Genomic DNA, 24,482 nt, shown 5'->3' on the forward strand with positions numbered 1-24,482 from the left:
GAGCAATTCACTTCAGGAATTCCCCCATGGCACATTTCCTCTCCTCTCCCGGCTACGGGACAGCCTTGGGCTTCATAGCCATGGGGAGAAACCCACCTCCCAGGGATAATTAGTTCCCCTCAATCAACCCGCTCCTGCCAGAATCCAGAGAACTCTGGGCATGCAGGGTTCTCTCTCCTCTCCACATCACTCCCTCCCTGATCTGGGGGCTCAGAGCTTCAAACCCCTTCTATGTGCTCTGTCTGGAGGCCAGACCTCTCCCCTGACCTCCAGCTACCATCTATCCAGCTGCCTATCTGTCATCTCCCCTTGGCTGTCTAAAACAATCTCCAAATTCACACATCCCAACCTGAGCCCCTGCTGTTCATCTCCTACCCACCCCTGGCCACCCCATCTCAGTCAGTGGCAACTCTATTCTTCCAATTACTCAGACCAAAAACCAGAAATCCTCCATAATTCTCAATTTTCTCTCACACCAGATGTCAATTCATCAGCCAATCCTCCTAGCTCTTCCTTAAAACATATCCAGAAACTGACCACGTCTCATCACCTGGACCGATGCCACTTTGGTCCATGCCCTTACCATTCTCACTGCAAAATGCCTTAGTTGGTCCCCTGTTTCTGTCCTTCGCTCCCCCACCATCTAATCTCAACACAGCAGCCAGAGTGATCCAGTTAAAATCCAAGTCGATTGTGTCTGTCCTGTGCTCACAACCCTCTGAGGGTCCCATCTCACTCAGAGGTAAAGCCAAAATCCCTACAATGGTCTCACGCCTTACCCTTTACCCCTCTTATCTCTCTCATTCCGTTTCCCATCATGCTGCACCTTGCCCACTCTGTTCCAGCCGCACTGGCCCTCCGCTGTTCCTCACACAGGTCAGGCACACTCTTGTCCCAGTATCTTCGCATTGCTGTTCCCTCTGCCCAAATGCTCATCCCCAGGTAGCCTGTCTAGCCCTCCTCCTTACGCAGATGCTAACTCTTTTGTGAAACCTTCATAAATTTCAACCCCTAGCCCATGATCCCTAGGCCCTTTGCCTGCTATATATCTCTATATAGTTTTCCCTCAGCTCCTATCACCATCTGACCCACTGTATGTTTTAATGAGTTATCTGTCTGTCTCTCCCACTAGAATGTAAGCTCCACGAGGCACAAAGTTTGTTCTGTCCAATTCACTGCTGTACTCCCAATCCCCAAAATAGTTTGGGCACATGATAAGTGCTCAGAAATATTTGTTGGTTGAATGGAGTTTTACAAATGAAGGAGCGTGCACTCTTCCAGTAGCACCCTCCTCAGCGGCCAGCACATAGTAGGCATTCAGATTCTCTTGTGGGCAGGAGAGGCTTACACGAGCATCCCCTCCCTCCAGCTTTCCTCATTTTCAGGACAAGGACAGTGGCCTTTGGGAAGGGAGGAAGAGTCCGGTCTAGCTTTACAGATCGCCTGTGGGAGGCTGAGGGTGCAAAGAGACAGCCAGCTCCTTGCATCTACGTCGCATGCACAGCTTTTCTGAAATCAGGAGGGAACACTCTTCCCTGCCCCTTCGGGTGGGGCAAGAAGTCTTCCTAGGAACACAATGCAAATCTGAGCCCCTGGCATGTTTCTGTTTGGGTTTGGTCCTAGCAGTGACGACTTCTCTTTTCCTCTGGAGCTGTGTTCCACGGGTTTGCAAAGCCTGGGAACAGTGAGGGCATTAGGACCAGGAGCGAGGCGCACGCCTGCTCGGGCTGTGTCTGGCAGAGGGCTCTGGGCTGAGCGAGGAGCTATGTGTGAAAGGAAATCAGGCACTGCCTGCCGGCTTCTCATCTGTTGATCTGACCTGACTTGAAGCATCCAAAGGACGACAGCTGTCAGCTCTGCTGGACTGAGGACCCACCAGCTCCCCCAGACATCGCATAGCAACCTGACCACTCATGCAAGGGGGGAAATGAAACATGTGGGACTCAACACCTGAGCAGAATGGAATAACTGTTTTTTCCCAAGGAGAAAAAGGAGATAAAAGAGGGCAAACAGTTTAAGTCGAAGTCCCTGTGAATGGGCTTTCAGAAGGCAATTAAAGAAGTCCACTCAGAGAGGACCTGGGGTGGGACTTGGGTCCTGTGGTTTTCTGAGTGTAAGTGGAAGCTGGCCTTACACACGCTGCTGGCAAATGTCAGATGGGATAAAAGGAGCAGGTTAAGTGGCCGTCAAAGTACTTCCAGGTGGAATCAGGAACCCAGGTTCTGCAGCAAGCTCTAAGGAACCTGGAGCAGGAGGAGAGAGCAAACTTGAACATGACCTGTTGCATTTGGCAAGTTCCAGCAACATGCTCCTAAGGAAGCGATGCAGGCATGGACCATGCAGACTGCAATTCCTGCTGCTCTTCCTGATGCTGGGGTGCGTGCTGCTGATGGTGGCTGTGCTGCACCCTCCCCCGCAGGCCCTGCACCAGGCTGGCACGGCCCAGGCCGCCCAGCACAGCCCTGAAGCTGGGTACCGCCTGGACTTCGGGGAATCCCAAGAATGGGTGCTGGAGTCTGAAGACGAAGACCAGGAGTACAGCCCCTTGGAGGGCCTGCCACCCTTAATCTCGCTGCGGGAGGATGAGCTCCTCGTGGCCGTGGCTTCACCCAGGGTCAGAAGGAACCAGAGCCAGGGCAGGAGAGGTGGCAGCTACCGGTTCATCAAGCAGCCGAGCAGGAGGCTGGACCAGGAGGCCCCAGAGAAGGACTGGGGAGCCGAGGAGGAGGGCGAGGGGGTGTCTGAAGAAGATGAGCTGACCGAGCTCAGCCTGGAGGAGGCGCTCAGCGCCCGCGTCCCCCTGCAGAGGGCGCTGCCCGAGGTACGGCACCCACTGTAAGTAAGGCCCCTGCTTCCCCCTCCCCTCGTACTGGGTGCTACCTGCCTCCGCTGTCCCTAGGGCAGAGCTCCTCAAGGTGTGGCCGCTGGACCACCAGCAGCAGCAACGCCCGGGGCCCCGTTAGAAATGCAGGCTCAGCCCCTGCCCAGGCCCACTGAGTCAGGAGCCCTGGGTGGGGCCCTGAGACCTGCATCTAACCAGCCCTCCAGGTGAGCACCACTGTCCCAGAGAACAGAAACAGAGCAACTCTTATTGGTCCCTTCTCTTCCCCATCCTGGGTTCTGGCCCTGCAGTTTCTGGATCATCAGGTCAAACAGCTTTATGTCTATAATGCAGAGGGGACTTGGGGCAGATGTTCTCCAAGGCACCTTCCGTTCTAGTACTGTGACTCTAGTACATTTTGATGTTATGATTGTTGTTAGTGTTTGCTTTTATTTTGGATCAAAATAACAATTACAGCTAACATTTAGGTAGTCCTGGCCATGTGCCTGGCTTTAATCTAAGAATTCTCCATGTATTGACTTATTAGGTCCTTGCAACTCTGTTGGATGGGTGCTGGTCTTACCACTATGCCTATTTTATAGGTATGAAAATAAGGCACAGAGAGATCAAGTGACTTCTGCACAGTCACACAGCTAGCAGCTGACAAAGCAGGGATTTGAATTTAGGCAGAAGCTCCAGTCTGCCTGAACCACTCCCCTATGCCACCCTCCTTAGTCCACTAGAATAAAGGGACAATTCCTGTGCCCAGGAGCTGGAATACTGCACTGACGCAGCCTAACCTGGCAAGGCGACCCCACCCCCAGGAGCAAGCTGGGAAGTATGATGACGCTCAGGCTGTGTCCAGGGAGATGGTGGGCTCATCCTGTACACGCCTGCCCTCCTCCCCCGACTTCCCACCATCACCATGGTGGCTGCAGAGAAGGGGGCCTGGTTACCAGCAGCCAGGGGCAATGCAGCTGGTTAGTTTGGGTGATCTAGGTCCTGTGCCTATAAGCCACAGCTCTTACCAGAGCCCAGAGAGTTTCCTGGGAAGCAAGCTCACCCTCCCTGAGTGAGAGGATCCGTGTAGAGCAGCAGTTGGGAGCAGGACCACATACTCCTCGGATCCCTCATGGGGTCCCTCTCTGCCTAGCTACTTGGCTACTCACCCTCAGGACAGCACATGGGGGTGACACCTCCTTACATTGTGTGCCTGGGTGCCTCACTCACCTCCCCTTCGTCCCAACCCTGCTGTTCTGACTTCAGGTCTTGGCTTTAAAAGCTCTTTTCAGGAAACTCCCAGAACCAGCCAGGCCCACCCCCTTGCAGTTTTGTGCTGTCTGGAGTGTTAACTCATAACACTCACTACAACAGAAGCTGACTGGTCATTGATGTGTTGGTTTGTTCAATGCCTGCGTCCCTTGCCATGCAGTGAGCCCATAGGTCCCAGCACACAGTAAAGAAATGATTGCTGAATGAGTGAGTATAGAGTTTTCAAATTCTCTTCATACATTTTTCCCACTGGCCTAGAGCAAGAATGAGTATCCTCATTTTGCCAAAAAGAAACATTGCCTCAAACAAGAGGTCTCTGGCTACCAAAGGTGTGTGTGCGCATGTGTGTGTGAGAGAGACTACGTGTGTTGCATTGTGCAAGTGTGCTGTGCACATGCATATCTGTGGGTGCATTGTGTATGTGTGTTGTGTATGTGTGTTTATGCATGTGTTGTGTGTGTGCATGTGTGTTGTGTGTGCATTATGTTGTGTATGTATTGAATGGATGTAGTACATATGGATTGCGTATAGTACATGTGAATAGTGCGTTATGTGGTGCCTGTGTATGTTGTATATGCGTTGTGATGTGCACAGGTATGAATTGTGTCATATGCTGTCACATGAGTCTGTGTGTTATGGATGTGTTGGCATTCATCTGTGTTGATGTGCATTGTGATGTGTATGGTACATGCATGTATTGCATGTTGTGCATGTGGTGCGATGCGCACACGTGCCACACATGTGTGTGCGCATGTGTTTTCTGACATGATGCTTGTTTTGCATATGTTTTTGCAGTATGTGTGTGTATGTATATTATGTTGTGACCATATAGCAAGTGTATGATGTGCTCGTGTGTGTACTATATGAGTGTGTACATTGCATTGCTGCATGTGTGTGTTATAAATGTATTGTGTGAGTGGTACATGTGCAAATGTGTCATGTGTATTATGCATGTGATGTGAAGTGCTTGGATGTGTTGTGTATGGCACAAGTGTGGGAGAATTTGTGGCACATGTGTGTGTACAAGTGTACTGTGTGTATCATTGCGGTGGTGTGAAGTGCATGAGTGTGTATTGTGCATGTGTGTGGTGTGAGCATGGGTACATTTTGTGTTGTGTGTGATGAGCACATATGTATGTGTGCATGTGTGTATACCCCTTTAGTGGTTGCTTCTCCAAGCCAGGGTAACCAGTTCATCTCATTTTGCCTGGGACTTGCCTGATTTTAGCACTGAGGGCCCCTACAGGTCCCAGGCAAACCCGACGGTTGGTCTCCTCACCCTTGGCCTTCCCGGGTTCTCGCAAGACTGCCCCCCCCAAGCTCTGTCTGGAGGTGTGAGGCGCCCTCTACTGGCTGCAGCTCATCAATGCAGTCTATGCTGCCCAAGCCTTGGCCTCCAGACTCCCCTCTCCCATCTGCACTTTAGGCAGTGGGCCCTCCCCTTCCCAGCACCTCTCTGGGATACATAAGGGATTCTCTATAAAGCGAGACAACACCCCTCACACACACCTTCCCTCCAGGGTGACAGGACTGCCCTCCTTCCACCTCTTTAAAACCAGGCCAAAATAGAGCCCTTAAAGAACAGCCATATATTAATATTAAGCACCTACTATCTGCAGGCCCTGCACTGCTGCTTTCCCACCGGAATCAGAACACTAGGCATCCCACAGCTCTGCCTCCTGCTGTAGTGAGCCACGCACCAACATCTACCCCAGAGCTTCTTGCAAGCCCATCCTGACTCCTAGCCCAGACAAGCCCCGCTGGCCCGTTTCCACACCAAAACCCCCAAACCAGCACGGGCCTTGGCTCATTTCATCCATCCAGGCCACACACCTTTGCTAAGTACCTGGAGGTCAGTTTAAAAAGGGGGCACCAAGAGTTACCAATAATGCAAGAGCAAAACAGAAAAAAAAAATTAGTGTAAAAGATCAAAAGGCAGTCTCTGGAAAGAGAGGTAAAACTATAGTGAACATTTATGAAACACGTACTATGTGCCAAGGATTCTGCTAAATGGTGTTCATTTGTTCCATCTTCATGACAAACCTATAAGGTAGGTAATATCATTTCCATTTTACGGATGAGAAATCTGGGACACAGAAAGGTGGAGGGACTGGAGCCAGGTTATTTGACCAGTGTGTCTGACAGCAAAGTCATGCTCTTCACCTCCATGCTGCACTTTCTGGGCAAGTCACATTTCAAGTTTTTCCGTCTGTAAAATAAGGAATACTTACATCGACTGGTCCATAGGGAGAAGCAGGAGAGGATGTTTATCACAGAATCCTGGGGGCACTGAAGAGTTGGAAACCACCTGGGCATTTCATCACAGGGCACAATGAAACAGTGGACCGGTTGTGCCATGGGGAGGGGAGGGTCCTGGGGGCAAGGGCAGGCATAAAAGTGAATGAATACGTAGATGAAATAAAGAGAAGGGCCCATGATGGAGTGAGCTGAGGACTATGGTTGACTCCACCCTTCAATGCGGTTGTCAGAGAGGAGGTGGGACAAACAAGCCTTCCCCATTCGGCCTCCTGGCGTTGACAGCTTTCAACACTCTTCCAGGCTTAGCTCTCCTTTGATCATCCTGGCATCCAGCGTGGGGCAATTGATGTCCAGGATCAAAGAGGCTCCCAACTGAGAAAGTGCTAGTAATCTCTCCTCCAGGCAGTGGCTCTCACACTTGAGCTGCATCAGGACACCTAGAGGCTTGGTTGAAACACAGATTCATGGCCTCTGTCCCTGCAGCTTCCCACTCAGCAGGTCTAGGGTGGGGTCTAAGAATTTGATTTCTATGAAGCTGCTGCTGATTTAGGACTCTCTTTATGCCAAACAGGTTGGATAAGGCCCTGCTTCTCAAACTGTAACATGCATGCAAATCACCCGGGCATCTTGTTAAAATACAGAGTCTAATTTGAAAGGCCTGGAGTATGGCCCAAAATGCTACATTTCTATCTAGCTCCCCGTTGGTACCAGCACTGCTAGTCCACAGACCATACTTTTGAGCATCAAGGGACAACATCACTGGTTCCCAAAACTATGCGCATGTTAGATTCTCACATATTGCTTGTTGAAAACATAGGTATTCAGACCTTGTTGCTAGAGACCCTCCATAGTTACGAGTTGAAGCCCAGTGATCTGAATTTTTAAAAGCTGGTACAGGACAGTTTGGGGGACCACTGGTATAGAAAGTGAGTGAAAATGAGTGGACAGGTAGTAGAGTTCTGGAAATTTCCATGGAGGAAGCAGTGCTGGGATTGGAAAATAGAGAAGAGAGGCATAGAGGAAGACCATCTCCCTCATTACTGGGGGTTTGTACTTAATCATAAGTGCCAGCTCAGCTACAGCTGGCTGTGTGCCACCTGCTTCCATCGACTCATAACTTGCATTTATGGTTTGACCCATGGTTTATTACCTTGGTTTATATACTCACAATTGTGACTAAATCAAAGGCACATGGAACAGTGGGCCTAGGGTTGAATCCTGGCACCACTTCTTACTGTGTGACCTTGTATAATCACTCAACATCTCTGAGCATCAGTTTCCTTAACTGTAAAAGGAAGGTAACATCCTTGCATGAAGTCATAGCTCAAATGAGACAAAATGTTGATGATTTTTCACCCAGTATTCAAATCCAAACAGAACTTGGCCTTATCATATTCTTGGGTCTAGGACCTAGGAGTGAGTTAGAAAGATGGAGGAAAGTTGGAGCCGACAGCTGTGGACATCACATTATTATCCTTTCTCTGATCAAACAGTTATTTCCTGCCCCTGGGGGCTGCTAAATAATCACAAACTTGGGGACACACTGGAGTTATTTGGAAAGTCTTAGAAGCTGCTCACACCCAGGCCCTCTTTCCAGGGGGCCAGGATCAGAGCAAGGCCAAGGATGCCCGAAGTCCCTTCAGAAGTTGGCTGTGAGACTTCAGAGGACCCCACAAAGAAGGGGACTGCATGCTCCTTACATGACTTGTCTCCACTGTGGGGAACAACAGGCTGGCAGCGTCAGCCTCAAGTGAAGGCTCTGGCCCTTCCCACAACTTCTCTCTCGTCCATAAGCCCCTTTGTCCATCCTGCTAAGGGATCGTCTCCGGGTTATGTCCCAGCCCTTCTACCCCCAGGCCTGGCTTGGAGTTGGTGTTCCCAAGATGAGCTCCATCAACTACAGACAAGATGGGCTGAACATGTTCTCAGAACGTAGGAAACTGGCTGTATGGTCTTACTCTCCTGTTTGTATTGATAACCAGCCTATATACTCCTTGCCAGCCAGAATGGTGTCTTCTTTCATCCACTGAACAAATATTTATTTAGCAGTTACTAAATGTGAGAAGGTAAGCAAGACCCAGCCCCAACTCCAAGGAGCCTGGGGGATGCAGATAAGCATTCAGGCTGTTACATGGGTGGGCTCAGAACTGAGATATGGAAGCCCCCTGAGTGAAGGGCTCTGCTGACCTGATAGGAACTGAAGGTCAGTAACCACAAAAATAGCTTTAGAAAACCCGGCAGAAACCTCTCTACTGTAGCCCGGCAATGGGAAGGTGGGGTGTTTGTGCCATAGCCAGGCCATCTGGTGCAATGCTGTGTGTGACTCACTCTCTTCGAATCACCATCCAAATACATTTTTTGAGTTCATGGGGAATCCTGGAGCCGCCTGAAGAGAGGGCGTGCATCTGTGTGTAAACACAGCCGGGACTCCAGTGATCTCGAAGAGTGGTGATGCAAAGCTAACGTTTCTTGAGCAGCTCTCTTGGGCCAGGATGATCCCTTTGAATCCAGGCAGCACCCTTGGGCTGCAGAAGGGGATCAGCATCTTTGTGTTGGTTAATTAGGAGGTGTAAATAGCAAAGCCCGGATTCAAAACCAGGCTGATTCGATTCCAAAGCCCTAAATCTCTCTTCCCCAGGCCGCCACTCAGAAGATGGACAAGTGAGGCGGACCGGGCTTTTGGACACATGAGTATGTGTGTATAAACCGAGATAGTAAAATATGCACCAGATATCTGGCTGAAGGACAAAGAAAGTAGCTAGTCCCATTGTTTAACAATGAAAACATGCGTCTCTCCCTGGGTCCTCTCCGTGAGTACCTGGTCACATGTGGTCACTGCTTCCAATGAGGGAGGTGGTGCCAAGGACCTGCCATCTGTTCCACAATAGACCCACTTCCTGCCCACCTCTTACCCAACTGCACAGAGCTTTGCAGGATGGGGATTGAGGGGCGGGGAGCCCAGAACTAGGGCTCAGCAAAGCTGCAGTCCAGGTAGAGCTGGGGGACCATGCACCCCGACCTGGCAGAGAGAATCTGAGGTCCTGAGAGGTAGTGGCACACCCAAGGCACCCAGTGTGGACCACTTACCTGTTGCTGTCTTGTTTGTTTACCTATCTACCTTATTCCCTCAAAGGATCTGAAGATACATCATAAAATAGAAAATTACAGATGAGAGAACTGTAAGTAAATACATGCTTAAGAAGGACTTAATGGAATCAAGAGGGTTGTGAAAAATAAAAATTGATTGCTATAGATGCCAGTGGCTCTGTGGATCTGGAAATCATGGAAAGGAAGGGTGGTGACCCGAGAGCTTATGTCGCTTGTCCAAGTCAAGTAAGGACAGACTCAGGATTCAGACATAATGCCAAGACCTGATCTCTAGCCACTTGACACACAGCTCTTCCTAAGGTTCTCTAAGCAGACACCGTTTTTGAGCAAGGTGGATGGAGTTGCAGTTTGGCTGCTCTCAGGGTATCACATGTCATACCCTCTCCACCCTGTGCTAATACCTGGGCCTGCGGGCATAGAGAAGGCTCATCCCACTTTCCCATCCTCACAAGGCTCAGTGTTACCCAGAGGTTGACAAAGCCCGTCCCTGGGATGATGACCATGGACCCTCATAAGCCCACGCATATACTTGTGTCTGGGGGCCACACAGCCTGCACCATCCACGGGCTGCCTCCTCCAGGTCATTCTATCCACCAGAAACCATCAATCCCTGACTCCTCTGAGAAGAATCTAACAGGCCTGAGGCACAGGGCCTTGCCAGTGTTTATAGTATTTAGCTCTGCCTCCCAGAGCCATGCAGATGGTGCTGGGCCTCCTCACAACCACAGGCTCCACCCAGAGCCCACTCTTATCTCCCCTGAAACACCAGATTATTTCTACAGTTATTTTCAGCTCTCACCACTTGACAGTTTTGCCGTTGCCTGAAAAGATGCTCCAAAGTTGCCTGTTTATGTCCTGAAAGCTGTGTGAACTTCTCCTGTGGGTCAGATAAAAGCCCTCTCTGGGCTGATGCCAGGACACCCACCTCCACAGCTCAGGGACCCACTTGGCCTTTCCAAATCCTCAGCAACCTGTTAAGTTCATCCTAGTCACCCTCCTTGCCCATGTATCTGTTAGCCATCCTCTCTCACTGTGAAGAGAGAGCACATTTTTTCCAGCCATGAAACCTAGAACATGCTGGAGCAAGACAGCTGAAGAGGAAGGGAGTCTTAGGAAATTCTCTTTAAAACTCCTGTTCCCCTGGTTTTTCTTCTTCCCTCCCCCTTTTCCTACCCCAAAGGGCCCCAAAGAGTCAAGAACACAGGATTCCAAGGCTGGAAGAACCTTAGTGGTCCATCTTATAGAAAAAGCACATCTCCCAGTAACAGCAGCAAATACCCACGCAGTGTTTACTTCGCCAACCACTGTTCTTAGTGCTCTACAAAGTCCAAGTCATCATCACAGCAGCCTTAGGAAGTGGATGCTAGTATTACCATCCTGAGGAAACCAAGGCACCTAGAAGCTAAATGACTTGCCCAAGGTCATTAACACAGCCAGGAGGTGGCAGAGTTCCAGCAGCCGTGCCCTGAGTCATCAGGCTAGATGGCCTCTCTGCAGACACCAGCCCCTGAGGTCAGAGAGAGGAAGTCGGTTGCCCCGGGACACTGGCTATTTAGCAGAGCAGGAAGCTCTTCCATATCCTGACTCAGAAATGTGCGAGGAGTGTGGTCTTAAAGAGCTAGAGTTTCAGTAAGAAGCTCTTTCACGTTGGAGTCCCTACCATGCGCCAGTCACCATGCTAAGCAGTCATTCCTTATGAAAGCTTTGAAGTGGGAGCTGTTAGCGCTGTGCAGATGAAAAGCACCCTTCCCAAACTGTTCAGGAGGCGTCTCATGTATACTGTAGAGTGGTTGTTTAAAGATAATTCTATTTTACAAAGACAATACATGGGCTAATCACATCTTATCTTTTTCCAAGATCACTATAAAATAGCCAGGTCTTTTAAGTGCCTATAATTATTCTTGTATTCTCATAGCAGGCCCCAAAGGTAAATATTATTGTCCTTATTTTTCAGATGAGGAAACAGGCTTATAAATATTGAGTCTATCACCCAGGGAAACTTAGGGAGCAAAGGAGTGGAGATTCAAATCTAAATATGTCTGATTCCAAAATCTAAGTTCTTCTGACCACCTCACTTCAAGGACACGCATGTACCGCACACATGCACACACGCACACATACACGCACACATGCACCACACATTTGTGCTGTTTTTGGTCCTCATAGTCTCTAGATTGCGATAGAGAAAGTGCCTAGTCCCTTGGGAAGGCATGGCTGTGTTCTGCCCCATGGTGATGAACTTTGGTCCCTATAAAACTGCACCAATGGGAATTTCATGTGCAGGCCTCCCTGTCCTCAAATTCCTCTCCTATTTGAGTTGGAAAATGGTCAGCCTCCTGGCAATTACCCAAGTAATGTTTTAGATTTTCTCATGGCCAATGAATTTATTGAGGCAAGATTTCTTTTCATAGTCCCTCAAGGCCCCAGTCCTGGGATCTCCTGGATTTATCTGTACCCACGACCACGAAGGAAATGGAGAGGACACTAAGGAAGTTTGTGAGCAGGTCTAGAGCAATTCTGAAGGCAGAGTGGAAACCTCCAACTCTGGTGGATTGAAGGGGGAAACCTCCACCAGGAAGGGGGGTGAACTGGGCTCTCTTTTTGTGGAATTTTAAGAAATCTCAGCAAGAGCTATTGAGCTAGGAGGCGAGCCATGTGGTGGAGCAGCCCCAGCCAGGGCCTGGGGAGTGAGTTCGAGGATGTTGAACACTTTTTACGGCCTTTGTTCCCCATGGCTCCCTGGTTTTCGTCCCTGCAGGTGTCTGCAGCAGCAGCCTGAGGACAGCCTGCCCACGGCGAGCGTCATCCTCTGTTTCCACAATGAGGTCTGGTCCACCCTCCTGAGAACTGTGCACAGCATCCTGGACACCGCACCCAGGGCCTTCCTGAAGGAAGTCATCCTCGTGGATGACCTCAGCCAGCAAGGTGGCTGTGGGCTTCCTCCAGGCTCCATCAGGTGGGAGGGAATCCTGGGGGGTTTTCATGCAAACACTGGGGTTTGAAACCTGTTTAGGGAAAATTCCAGAAACATACCTCCAGATGAGAATTCAGGTGCAGGTAATTTATTACTGAAGAGCCCCTGGGGTCACCAGTATGGGAAGTGGGGGAACTGGACAGAAAAGGTGAAGCGGACGAGCAAGACGAGAGTCTCCGGAGGGTCCCCAACCTCTACACAGTCCGGTGAGCTTCTGCCCAAAACACTCAAGAATCACAAGGGATGGCCACCTTGTGAGTGTTCCCTGCTTCCTAGACATGAGTCAAAGCACTTGACACACATTCGGCATTAAATCACCCATGTTTACTTAGCCTAACCCACGTACTTCCCAGGAGAGGAAACTGGGGCCCGGGGAAGAGACTTGACCGGAGCTGAGTTAGGCCAAGAGCAGCAGAGTCAGGCCCAGAGCCCAGACCTGCAGAATCTGCTCGAATGTTTCCACTGACAGGAAACTCACTAGTGGGCCAGCCCACTGCTGGCTGAGTACTTAAAAGAAGATGGAAACAGAGAAACCCCCCGCCCAACTTCTAGGTTACTAGTTCTCAAACTTGAACGTGCATCAGAATCACTTGGCAGGCTTATTAAAGCACTGATTTCTGGGCCCATCCTCAGAGTTTCTGGGTCTGGTATTGGGCTCAACAATGTGCATTTCTAACAAGCTCCCAGGTAATGCTGATTCTGATGCTGATGGTTCATGGGACACCCTTTGAGAACCACTGCTCTAGTCTTTGGCTGGGGCTTAAGGGTTATATTTCTGGCTCAACTAAATGGCCTACAGAAGCGCTTCCTGGCCTTGTGGGGAGATCAGACTGCCCCAAGGGAAGCCCAGCGATTATTGGGTCTGCAAAGTACTTTTCTAAGGGGAATGACAGAGGACAGGAGAGAGTGGCCAGGTGTCTCTGTTAGTTCTTCCTAAGTTTCTCATGTTGGGAACTTGGCCAGCTTGGCCATGGCAATGAGCCAGACTAGCCAGAGGCCTCAGGATTACATGGGGTTACTGAAGCCCATCTGGCTGTATATTAGGCAGGACGAATGAGCAGGTCCTGAGCTGAGCTGGGTTGGCTGGAGAAGGTGCCCAGAGACTCTCCAAACCCTCAGCTGGGGCAGAGTCCTCTCCAGAGCATGCCTGTGATCCCTTCCCCATCAGCTAATGAACTGTGTTATTGTCAGTGTCCCTCAGGAGACTTCTCTTCTCCTTTCATGTGTAGAGGCAAAGGAGCTGGGCCCTGAGGATGTGAGTTACCTCCAATGTCCTCAGTTCCTTCTGTTTACCATTTACCACACATGGAATGTGGCTTTTGGCCTCATAATCACAATGAGGCTGCTTTACCTCTGGGCATCACACCCATATTCCAGGCAGGAACAGAGTGAAAAGCAGATAGGCAGAGGGCAGCCAAGTTTAGAAAGATTCAGTATAACAATAGTTTTTCCAGAATCCTATTATATATTTTTATCAGAATTGGATCAAAAGGCTACTACTAGCAGCAAAGCAGTCTTGGTAGGTGAGTGCAGTCTTGGTAGGTGAACAAAAGCAAGTTTCTGTTAGTAAGGTGGAAGGGCAGAATGAATGTTGGGAAAAATGACCAGCAGTGCTCAGTAGACAGAGTCACTGAGGGGCTGGTTCTCAGACGTCCACCATCAGAAATTTTAACGGCTTCATTAACCAAGGTCCTTCTCTCGGGAATGGACTTGGAGCTAATAAGCTTACCAAAAAAAAAAATAATTACAAAGTAGTAAATCAGTACATTTACCACTGAGAAATGCAAGTCAAGGGGAAAATGTTGTACTGACCACAACCCTGTCGGTTCCAGGACAGCTCAAGACTGCTCTCAGCGAATACGTGGCCAGGCTGGAGGGGGTGAGGCTGCTCAGGAGCAACAAGAGGCTGGGCGCCATCAGGGCCCGGATGTTGGGAGCCACCAGGGCCACTGGGGACGTGCTGGTCTTCATGGACTCCCACTGCGAGTGCCACCCGGGCTGGCTGGAGCCCCTCCTCAGCAGAATAGCTGGTGACAGGTAACTCACCCCCTGGGGTCTGGGGAGCCAGAGGCCGGAGTGGAAAAATAACCTACAGACTCAGCCACTCAACGAACATCTATCCCTCATTGAAAAAGACGACCATCAGAGAGCGACATATTCCTTAGGGTTTTTTAAAAATATGTTTGAGGCTTTTAAGGAGCACAAGGAAGCAGATTTGAAATGGAGATTAGCAGTCCATCTACCTTGTCTTATAGATGCAGAAACTGAGGCCTAGAGAACAATTTTTTTATTAAGTTTCTATTAAGAAGGATCACAGCTTATCGTGGTTATCATTACCTTTGATGAAAAGTCAGCAATTTTAATCAAGATTGTAACACAACCTGGGAAAGTCTCTAAACTTTGCTAGATTACTCTTCCCTAAAGACACTGATTGCTCAAGTTCCATAGAGAGCTAATGTCCTTGGGTTTTCTGTGAAAGAACTCAAAAGGGTCTAAAGACCCCTTTAAAAATTAAAATTTTCTAAGACTGGCCTTTGGAATACGAAGTTGGAGAGGGCTGCATTACACACCCCTTAGCCTACCATTTTAAATTTTCGTTTGACCATTGCTCTGTTCTCTTTTCCCCACCTTGCTGCCCTTCTCTTCCTGCTTCCTCAATCCACTCAAACCTTTCCTAAACATGTCTTATAAACCATTCCCCTCAATCTGGATGTCCCACTCAGGGAAACCAGCACCCGGTGGTGACTAGCTCACCTCGGACCACCTCAGGCATGCCTTGGGCTCGTGGAGGCCTGTCACACAGTAGGAGCTCAATAAATGGTTGTTTCTGATGATGTCCAGCAAGACAGGGCTAATGCCAGAACCAAGCCCAGGACTTGTATTCTTGCCCTCCTTCCCATGGGAAATGTTGATTCGCTCATTTGAAGTTGGAGATGACCACACATATGAAAAAAAAAAATGTCTGGGAGAGGAGGTGAAGATGTTAGCATTTCACCAGATGGGGAAGGTTTCAAGCAGCATGAAGCAAATTGTTCATAGTCCAGGTTCCTTTTTTTTTGTTTTGTTAATCCTCACTTGAGGATATTTTTTCCATTGATTTTTAGAGAGAGTGGAAGGGAGGGGGAGGAAGGTAGAGAGAGTGAGAGAGAGAGAGAGAGAGAGAGAGAGAGAGAAACATGGATGGGAGAGAGACACATCCATTGGTTGCCTCCTGCACCTTCCCTGACCGGGGCAGGATCAAACCTGCAACCCAGTTACCTGCCCTTGACCCTGAATTGAACCCAAGGCCCTTCCGTGCGTGGCTGATGCTCTAACTACTGAGCACACGTGCCAGGGCCAGATTCCCTTTTAATAAAGAATAATCAGAGTTTGAATGAAATCATGAAGGATCAATTGCACCCAGTTCCATGACACAAGTTACTGCCCACTCCTGCCTGACGTCTCATAAGAACAGGAGACATATAAATTCAGCACCAGGACTAGGACAAGTGAGCGCACAAGCCCTACCTGGCCCCCTCCTGGATTCTGTTCTCCAAATCACAGTGACTGCATGTCATCAGGGTGGAACCTAAAGTGGGTCCTGCTCATCCCCCCATCTAATTCCCATCTTGCTATCACAGACTGATGGCTCTCAGAGGGGCCTTTAAGATCATCTGGCCCTATCTCATGATTTCATTATTGAAAATACTGAGTGCAGAGAGGGCAAGTGGGCCACTTGAGAACCGGGCAGTCCTCTCTGCTCCTTTATGCAGACATTTAGGAGGCCAGTAATTAATATTACTAAGCCTTATGTATGTGTAACCCTAACAGACTCTTCCTACATATTCCTCAATGAGCCCCTCTGAGATGCCTCAGGCACATATTTTTGCTTCATTTCACAGAGCGGGGTTTGGGCTTCAGAGAGGTGAATGGGTGTGCAAGGGTGTGCACACATTTTATAGCCAGGTTAGGTATTCTGACTATGGGTCTACTGCTCTCTTTATTGTATGTAAATTCTTTGTAAAGAATTGGAGAAGCTGATCAGGGAGAAACATTTAGTCATCCCCACCCCTGGTTGTGAGACATATGTTAAAACATTGATTAAAACCAGTCCCTCATGATGTCTGCTTCTCACATTGGCCCCATTTTCATAGATCTGGAGATTTCTCACTCCATCTTGAGAGAAAGACTTGGCAATAATTCTGTTTGTTCAGCTATAAATAAAATGGGGCTTCCTGAGAAGGCTTTCATAGTTAAGAGGTGGTGAGTTCATGAAATTCTAATTTCCTGGGCCCTCTTTATCAAACTTTTTCCCCGTTTTCTCTCTCTCTCTCTGTCTGTCTCTCTCTCATACACACACACACACACACACACACACACACTCACACACACAGGCCTCTGGTCCTTGACCGATTCTGGCTTGGCTTCCTCTTCATGTCCCTGTCTTCTGTGATTTGCCCATCTTTGGGTCAAATCATTCACACCTCATTCACAGTTTCCTGCGTCCTCAGTTTTCTTTGGCCCCAGTGTTCAGCTTCCAGCTTCCAGCTTCCAGGCCCTCGTAGGTGAGGGTCTGAAAGCAAAGCTGCCTCAACCATTCCTTTCAGCTATACACAGCGATGCTCTGTGAGCTGTGGCCTGAGAGAGCAACCCTTTCAAGTGCCGCTTTACACCCCAGTGACCTTGCGCAGGCGTTTCCTCACCTCCTGTAAAGCAAAAACAGTAGACGCCTTTGGTACAGTTCCTAATAGCTGCTGCTCTTTGAGAGAGCAAAGGGGCTCCAGCTGCCTCTGAGGCTCATGGCAAGAGACGTCTGTCATCAGGTGAGGACCCATTGCCCCAAAGCAAGGAAAGGTCTCTAAGAGCTTTCATTAAAAAGGTGGAGTGGAAATGGTGAGTAAAGAGTGTAATAAGCCGTAAATCAACTATTTCAAAGTCATTGCTTTCTCAGAACCCTGGCCAGAGAATTCAGGGCCCACTTGGTTACTTGCCCTGGTTCCCCTCCCCCACCCACAGACTGGGTCTGCTGAGAGCCAGAGGGCAACTTGGTAGGAATAGGGAGGAGTCCCTTCCTCAAGACCCTTTACTCCCATTCCTCAGAGAATTTGTCACAATATACTCATTTTGTTAGAACAGGACACTTTAATGCTACCTGCCAGGAAATTTGGAAATAAATATGCAAACTCAGTGTCTGTGATATTTGAGGCACTCGTTAGGCTTGGGCAGTGCACGGCCTTCATAACTGCACATGGGGCCCAGGCACAGTTTCCCCAGGAGCAGTTGTTTCTAAGGCAGTCTTAGGACCTGCCGCTTGGTAGCTGCTTTCTACATAAAGCAACAAGGATGCAAATCTAGCGTAGCTGTCATCAGAGCTGCCGGCTGCTTTGTGCTGACTGCCAACTCTAGTACCCACGCCAGGGAATGAGAATCATGGCTTGAGAACAATGAAGATTTCCAAGGAGAAGGGGCAGTCCTGGGCGAAGTGCTGAAAGGCAGCACTGTCTTAGGGGTGGCTCAAGAGGCTGCTCGGGCTGTTTCCCATGTGGAGATTGGTCTGCCCCCCTGTCTTAAAGTCACCCAGTGCTCAGCCAGGCCTGAGCCTACTCTATGAGAAGCAAGCTGGGGCAGGGAACAGACCGCCTCCCACCTCTCTGCCCTTTGAGGGGGGCCATGGCAGAAGGCAGTCTGAAAAATCCCGTGCGACTGTGGGTGTTGTGAGTGTGAGTGTGTGTGAGTGTATACGAGTGTGTGTGTGTACAGTGTGTATGTGAGTGTATGAGTGACTGTGTGACTGTGAGTGTGTATGTATGAATGTGTGAGTGTATATGAGTGTGAGTGTGTGAGTGTGAGGGTGTGTATGAGGGTGTGAGCGTGTGTTAAGGTGCAGCAAGGGCCCCAAGCTGCCTCCCAGCCCAGTAGAGGGAGCAGCCTTCTGAGGATCTGGCGCCTCATCCTGCCCCACACCCCCGCAGCAGGGCAGAGTCCCGGGATCACACCTGAGAGCAAGAGCTCTGGGAAGAGAGCATTCAGAGCCTGCTGCTTCTCAGTATAAGCAGCTTTTCACTAACACCAAAAATTTGAATGAACTTCCCAAGTGACTTTATATATCACAGGCCTGGAGGAACATCCAGGCCCAGGAGAAACGAAGATGAAATAAACTAGGGTTTATTCTTTCTGGTGGTAAAAAGATTGTTTGCTAAGGTTGCAACCAGTTAGCTTTGGAATACCCGGATGGTAGTTTATTAGTTCACCTGATAGGGACTGAGTTTTCATATGCTGAAAACCTAACGGGGAACCCTGGGGTCCAGAAAAAACCTAGTGCACAGGGAGTTGTTAATGAGATGTGGGATGACCCGAAGAGCCAAATCACAGAGGAGACGGACACGAAGAGGTAGCCAAGCCAGGACTGGTATTTCAAGTAACCAGTCTTCCTCCACAGCTCAGTTGCCTCTGTTTGTCTTTTGAAATCCAAACACTTGACGCCCTGGAGCTTAGGAAGGCTTAAGAGAGGACCCACCTAATACCTACCCGAGAGTTAAAACTCAATGTGCAAGGGAGAGTGATGGAGTATGGAGTAAGCAGAGGCTTCTAGCTCTTTCCAAGTCAAACAGGGTAGCTTTGCTATTTTGCTTTAAATGAATTCCAAGAACAGCAGACACATTTCTAGGTATGAAACCTGAAGCTAAATATAAGACTTTTTGTTGTTGTTTTTTTTTTAAATCACCCTTTCTGAGTCACTAGGCTGCAGTTACTCCCTAACTCAGCCCTGGTTAAGCAGCCGCTAGGGTCCATGGGAATAAAAACCAAACTAGAAAACGTTTTCACATCCATCCTTGTTGACATTTCATTCTTCATCTCTATCCAAAATGTACTCGAAGGGGCTCATGATTAATCACGTATGTGTCTGGTTAAAAATAGAAGGAAAGAGAGATTTTAAAAGGAAAAGATGGTGTTGGGAACGGGGGTAATGCAGTTAGTAGTAGTGAGCTTTACATATGACTCCAAGCTTCCAGCAAAACAGCAAAAACAGACATTTGATGAATTTTAGAGTTCTCATTTTCTGATAAAAAGTAACCTACACTTTGTCAAAAGGGCACCGCTGCAAGGTCTAAGGCGAATTGATTGTGTGGCTGCTCAAATGCAATTTCCTTTCGTGTCCCATTATGATTACTAAGATGGCACCAATTTGATGGGATTCTTCAGAATTAGCCACTCAGCTCCCTGGCTCTCGAGTCTGAAATTCCACAAAATGCTCTGTCAATAGCCAAATCCATCCCATCTGCTCAGTTCATTCCCCAGTCAGTGGAGACTTGGGGGGGGGGGGACTGGGTGCTCTCCTTTCATCCTTGATCTTGCTTCTCAGTTTTCTTAGGGCAATGCCCCAAAATAGTGGAGACCAAGAGAGATTAAGTTCCCCTTAGCTTCCAGAAGGAACAATGTGAAAAGGGCAGGAAAAGCATATCAAGATTCTTGCTCTAAATATAAACCCCACGACTTCTCATGCCAACAACAGTCACTAAGGCCACAGATTAAAGCAGATAATTGAGTTCCAGGACCACCCTGGCCCTCTCCATAGAGTCTGGGCCTATGAGAGCCCTGGCTGTTTCCCAGATGGAAGGCACAGAGATGGAAAGTGATGGGAGTGTAAACAGCGAGGCTGCCATCTCTCCTTCCAGGAACCTCACTTTCCTTAGAGTGGTACCTGCCAGTCACCCCTGAGTTCAAGCCTGACCCATCCAATGACACAGATTTTAGAAGATTTTAGAAGTTGAGAGAGGCCAGAAAATAAATGTGATTGAGATACTGGAGAGGAGGAAAGCAGCTCCTGGTACATCTTAGTGATTTCCTGTTTATTTAAAAGGTGAAGTTTCTGACTTGTACCAATTTCCCACATCACCCTCTCTGAGGTTATATCCCAGGCTGTGTGAAAAAGAAAAAAGAGTGGGGGGGTCATAGTCCTAGAGCACTATAGCTGAGAAAGACCTCTGTGGGAAGTAGTTCAACCTCTCATTTTACAAATGAGGAAACTGAGACCTGCAGAGGTTCAACAGCTATCTCAAGGTCATACAGCTCATTAGTGGCAGAGCTGAGCCAAGGACCCCCTTCTCTTGATTCTCAGTGCTGTCAACTGAGGTTTTTAAAGAAAGAAAGAGGCAGGCATGTTCTTTAAAGAAATGAGCCCCCAATTTCTTATGGAAAAACATATTTTCTAGAACACTGCTGATCAATAACATGAGTCACATGTAATTTAAACATTTCTAGTAGTCGTATTACAAAATAAAACCCCCATGAAATTAATTTTAATGTTTTAATAAATCCAATACTCCAAAACATTATCATTTCAACATATAATCAATATAATAATTACTGAGATTTTTAATATTTTTCATACTAAGTTTTATAAATCCAGTGTGTATTTTATACTTACTTACACCACATCTCAACAGACCATATTTTAGGTATCCAATAGCCACATGTGGCTGGTGGCTGCCATGGTGGGCAGTGCATGTATAGATTATATTTCTATCCCCCACCTGAATGGTTCTGCTTTCCTTATTTGATTCTACAATTCTTTCCAGGAGCCGGGTGGTGTCTCCAGTCATAGATGCGATTGACTGGAAGACTTTCCAGTATTACCCCTCCAAGGACCTGCAGCGGGGTGTGTTGGACTGGAAGCTGGATTTCCGCTGGGAGCCCTTGTCGGACAGTGAAAGGAAAGCCCTCCTGTCCCCCATCAGCCCCATCAGGTGAGGCCCCATCATGGAGCCTACTTCTCCTTTGGTTCCTCAGGATGGGCTTGGCAGCCAGACTGTCTGGGAGCTCATCTGGGCTCCACTAGTTTCCCAGCAAGTTACTTAATCTGTGCCTCAGTTTCCACATTAGTAAATTGGGGATAAAAGACTGAATGAGCATGTTCAGGATAAAAGCGAGCTACCTATCCTCATTTTCCCAGAGGGAATCTGCATCAATAATACATCAGTGAGGATTATAAACCTTATAGGGCTGTTGTTAAGACTGAATGAGTTAATATACTTCTTAATCCCTTCACCTTGAAAAATAAAATAAAAGATGCATATAGAAAGATTAAATGATTAATCTATGAAAAGCATTCAGAGAGCACCAGGCACTCAGCTGTAAGTGTCATTATTGTCATATTGATGGAGTCCAGTGATGCTCTTCCAGATACCATCAATAATTCCCCCAGGGTGAGACTGGCAGAACCTGAGCTGGGATCTTGACCTAGCTCTGTCTCACCAGGTGACACTGAAATTTTCCTGGCTTCAGGTCCTTTTTCAGTAAAAAAGAAGAGTTCAGACAGTTGAAGGCTAAGACACTATAAATATCAAAATATATTTGATTTTATGGGATGCTTCTCAAGTATTTGGTTTTTGGACAACTACGCTATTTAAGTAGATGTTCTAGAGATCTTCTGGCACATAATAAATCTAACCCAAACTTAGTTCTGTGAAACAACCATTTTTTTAAGCTCATGGACTGTGTGGGTCATGAATTCTGAAAGGGAGCATCAGGGTTGGTTGTTTCTGCTCCACAGTGTCTGGGGCCTCAGCAGGACCATACTTGACGGGACTAGACTGGCTGGAAAGGACTCAACAGCTGGGGGCTAGAGTCTCCTGAAGGCTAGTCACATGTCTGAAGGTTGATGCTGGCCATCCGTGGGGACCTCATTGGGCACTTCTCCACTGCTCTCTCCACGGGGTCATTGCACTGGGTTCCGAGAGCAAGTATCCTGAGGGAGCCAGATGAAGCAAGCTATATCTCCCTATCCCCCTTTAAAAAATAATTCATTGAGGTGAAATTCATACAGCATAAAATTAATTTTTTTAAAGCGAACTTTCAGTAGCATTTAATGCATTCACAATATTGTGCAACCACTACCTCTCCCTGGCCCCCTAGAGTTGATTATGAGCTCCAGGCTTCTGTGGGGTTAGCACTGGCGGGGAGGGAGTGCCCGACCTCGGGCTTAAGCTGCCCTGCATCGGTGTTCACCACGATGCGCCTTCACTGGTCATGCCTCTGGTGTGGGGTTGGCGTGCCTGGCCCCCTGCGGCCTGCCCCTCCGCCCTCCATGCGCTGTCTGCCGAAGTCCCTCAGCCTCTCTGCCCACCATGCCATAGCCCATGCAGCTTGGCTGACAGCTCTGGGTCCTCCAAGGAGCTGCACCCACCACCTTCTGCCTTGCACCCCATGGTGCTGCTTGGACCCTGTCTCCTGGGCAGAGGGTGATGAGGGGCTCCTGGGCTCCCAGGGCAGCCACATGGGAGGCAGGCAAGGTGCCCTCCTTGCTCAGGTCCCCAAACAACAAGCACTGGGTCCTCCTCCTCCAGGAATTAACCCTGGTCTTACAAATATAAGTGGCAGAGTTGGAAATTGTATCAAGTAACGGTACCACTGTTCAGTATTCTGGTATAACTTAGTATTTTTAATAACCTAAAGGTCAGTAGTTTGGTTAATATAATACTATTTTCTTGGTAATAAAAAAAATCTGAACTCTGAGTCATTTACATTTTGAGACGTATCTATAGTTCAGCCGCATTAATATTTGTGTTTGTTTTTTTTAATTGTTCCTGAATGGACACACTCATTCAAAAGCCTCTGGCTACACCTTTTCCTGAGTAAATCCTTCTGAGGGATATTATTGTTATCTTAATTCCCTTACTCGGGGGTTCTAGTTTCCTGTGTTTAAGTTAGTATTTAAACATTAAACATGGGTGGGCGGGACTTATCTACAGTCCCTGGGAGATTTATCTCAGAATTTGGGTGGATGGTCTTGAAGCAAACAGAAGGGGGAGGTCAGGGGGAGGGAAGACAGAGGAGGGCAGAGCTGATCGCTGCCCTTTGTCTGGGCCTAGTAACACCTGCCCTAGGGAATCTGGTTTCAGCCATGGCCTTCTTCCCAAAGGCCTCAACAGAGGGGCTCAAGCCAGAGGGTAGGGGATCCTCAGCTGTAGCCTGTGGTCCTCCTTATAGGAGCACTACCTGAGGATGGGTTATAAAAGGCCCAGGCAACCATAAAACACTGGGACTCCTGACATGGTTGCTTGGCTTCAGTCTTGCCATTAAAAGCACTGAGGTCTATCTGAGCCTCCCTGCTGTGCTCCGGGTGCTGAGCTGCGGGCTGTTCCTGTCTTCTCTCTCCAGGAGCCCTGTGGTGCCCGGCGGGGTCGTGGCCATGGACAGACATTACTTCCAAAACACTGGAGCGTATGACTCTCTCATGTCACTGAGGGGTAGTGAAAACCTCGAACTGTCTCTCAAGGTATGCCCTGGACCCAGGGCGGACCCAGGGGGGCTCTCTGGAGCTGTGTGTGTGGTCGCAGCTCGGAGACAGCCAATAGAAATGCCACTGGCCTGCGGGGAAATTATAAAGTCACTGAATGTGGAGCGTCAACCCCCCCATGTCTTCCACGTCCCCCATCTCTCGTGCCCTGCCTTGATGTTGTCCCCAGCGTCCCCAGGGAACTTGACTATCAAACCTGCCCACAGGAAGGGCATATTCTCAGTCACCTACACCTCAGTGCAGACGTTCCCCTACCTTCTCTTTCACAGCAGCCTTAGCATCTCAGTAATTTCTCACGCACCCACAGACCAAAACAAATCCCAAGCATTCTGTATATTGAGTAATTCGGTCCAACCAACTTAATAAGTATCTGTTCGAACAGCTTACCCCTGCTGGGCACTGCACACTTCTCTAACCTTGGAATCAGACTGGACACCACCACCTTCATTTCCTGTGCCATGTGAAAGCACGATGCTTGCTTTCTCATCAAAGCAGCCTCTGAAAACCCAATCCAGCAAAGATCTACTCCATCAAAAGGGCAGGGATAGGATGCTGAAACCATGAATTACCTCAAGCTTGTAGTTTGCAGGACGTCCAGCAGATGTCACTATGTTGCTCTCAAACACTTAAACTATCCCAGGTGGCCCTTTGAGTTGCTGGGGCACCGTGGGGTACCCCGGCACACAGTCTGGGAACCCCAGCCTCTGTGTGTTTCAGTTCATATGCTGCATCATGTTTTCATTTTTGCCTTTATCCCCAAGTGTGCAGTG

The 24,482-nt window shown here is 48.6% G+C and overlaps 1 protein-coding gene across 1 annotated transcript in view; it reads left to right on the forward strand.

Moving 5' to 3' along the window:
* Positions 1-1,668: 1,668 nt before the first annotated feature.
* The window catches only part of GALNT15 (polypeptide N-acetylgalactosaminyltransferase 15), a 32,541-nt gene continuing 9,727 nt past the window's right edge, over positions 1,669-24,482 (forward strand). Inside the window, exons 1-5 of the mRNA XM_081160359.1 lie at positions 1,669-2,835; positions 12,219-12,385; positions 14,267-14,471; positions 20,993-21,160; positions 23,574-23,691. Of these exons, the coding sequence (XP_081016485.1) occupies positions 2,306-2,835; positions 12,219-12,385; positions 14,267-14,471; positions 20,993-21,160; positions 23,574-23,691 (1,188 nt within the window). The 5' untranslated portion in view covers positions 1,669-2,305. The remainder of the gene's footprint in view (positions 2,836-12,218; positions 12,386-14,266; positions 14,472-20,992; positions 21,161-23,573; positions 23,692-24,482) is intronic.

This window comes from Miniopterus schreibersii (genome assembly GCF_964146895.1).
Source record: "Miniopterus schreibersii genome assembly, chromosome: 15".
Taxonomy (NCBI): Eukaryota; Metazoa; Chordata; class Mammalia; order Chiroptera; family Miniopteridae; genus Miniopterus; species Miniopterus schreibersii.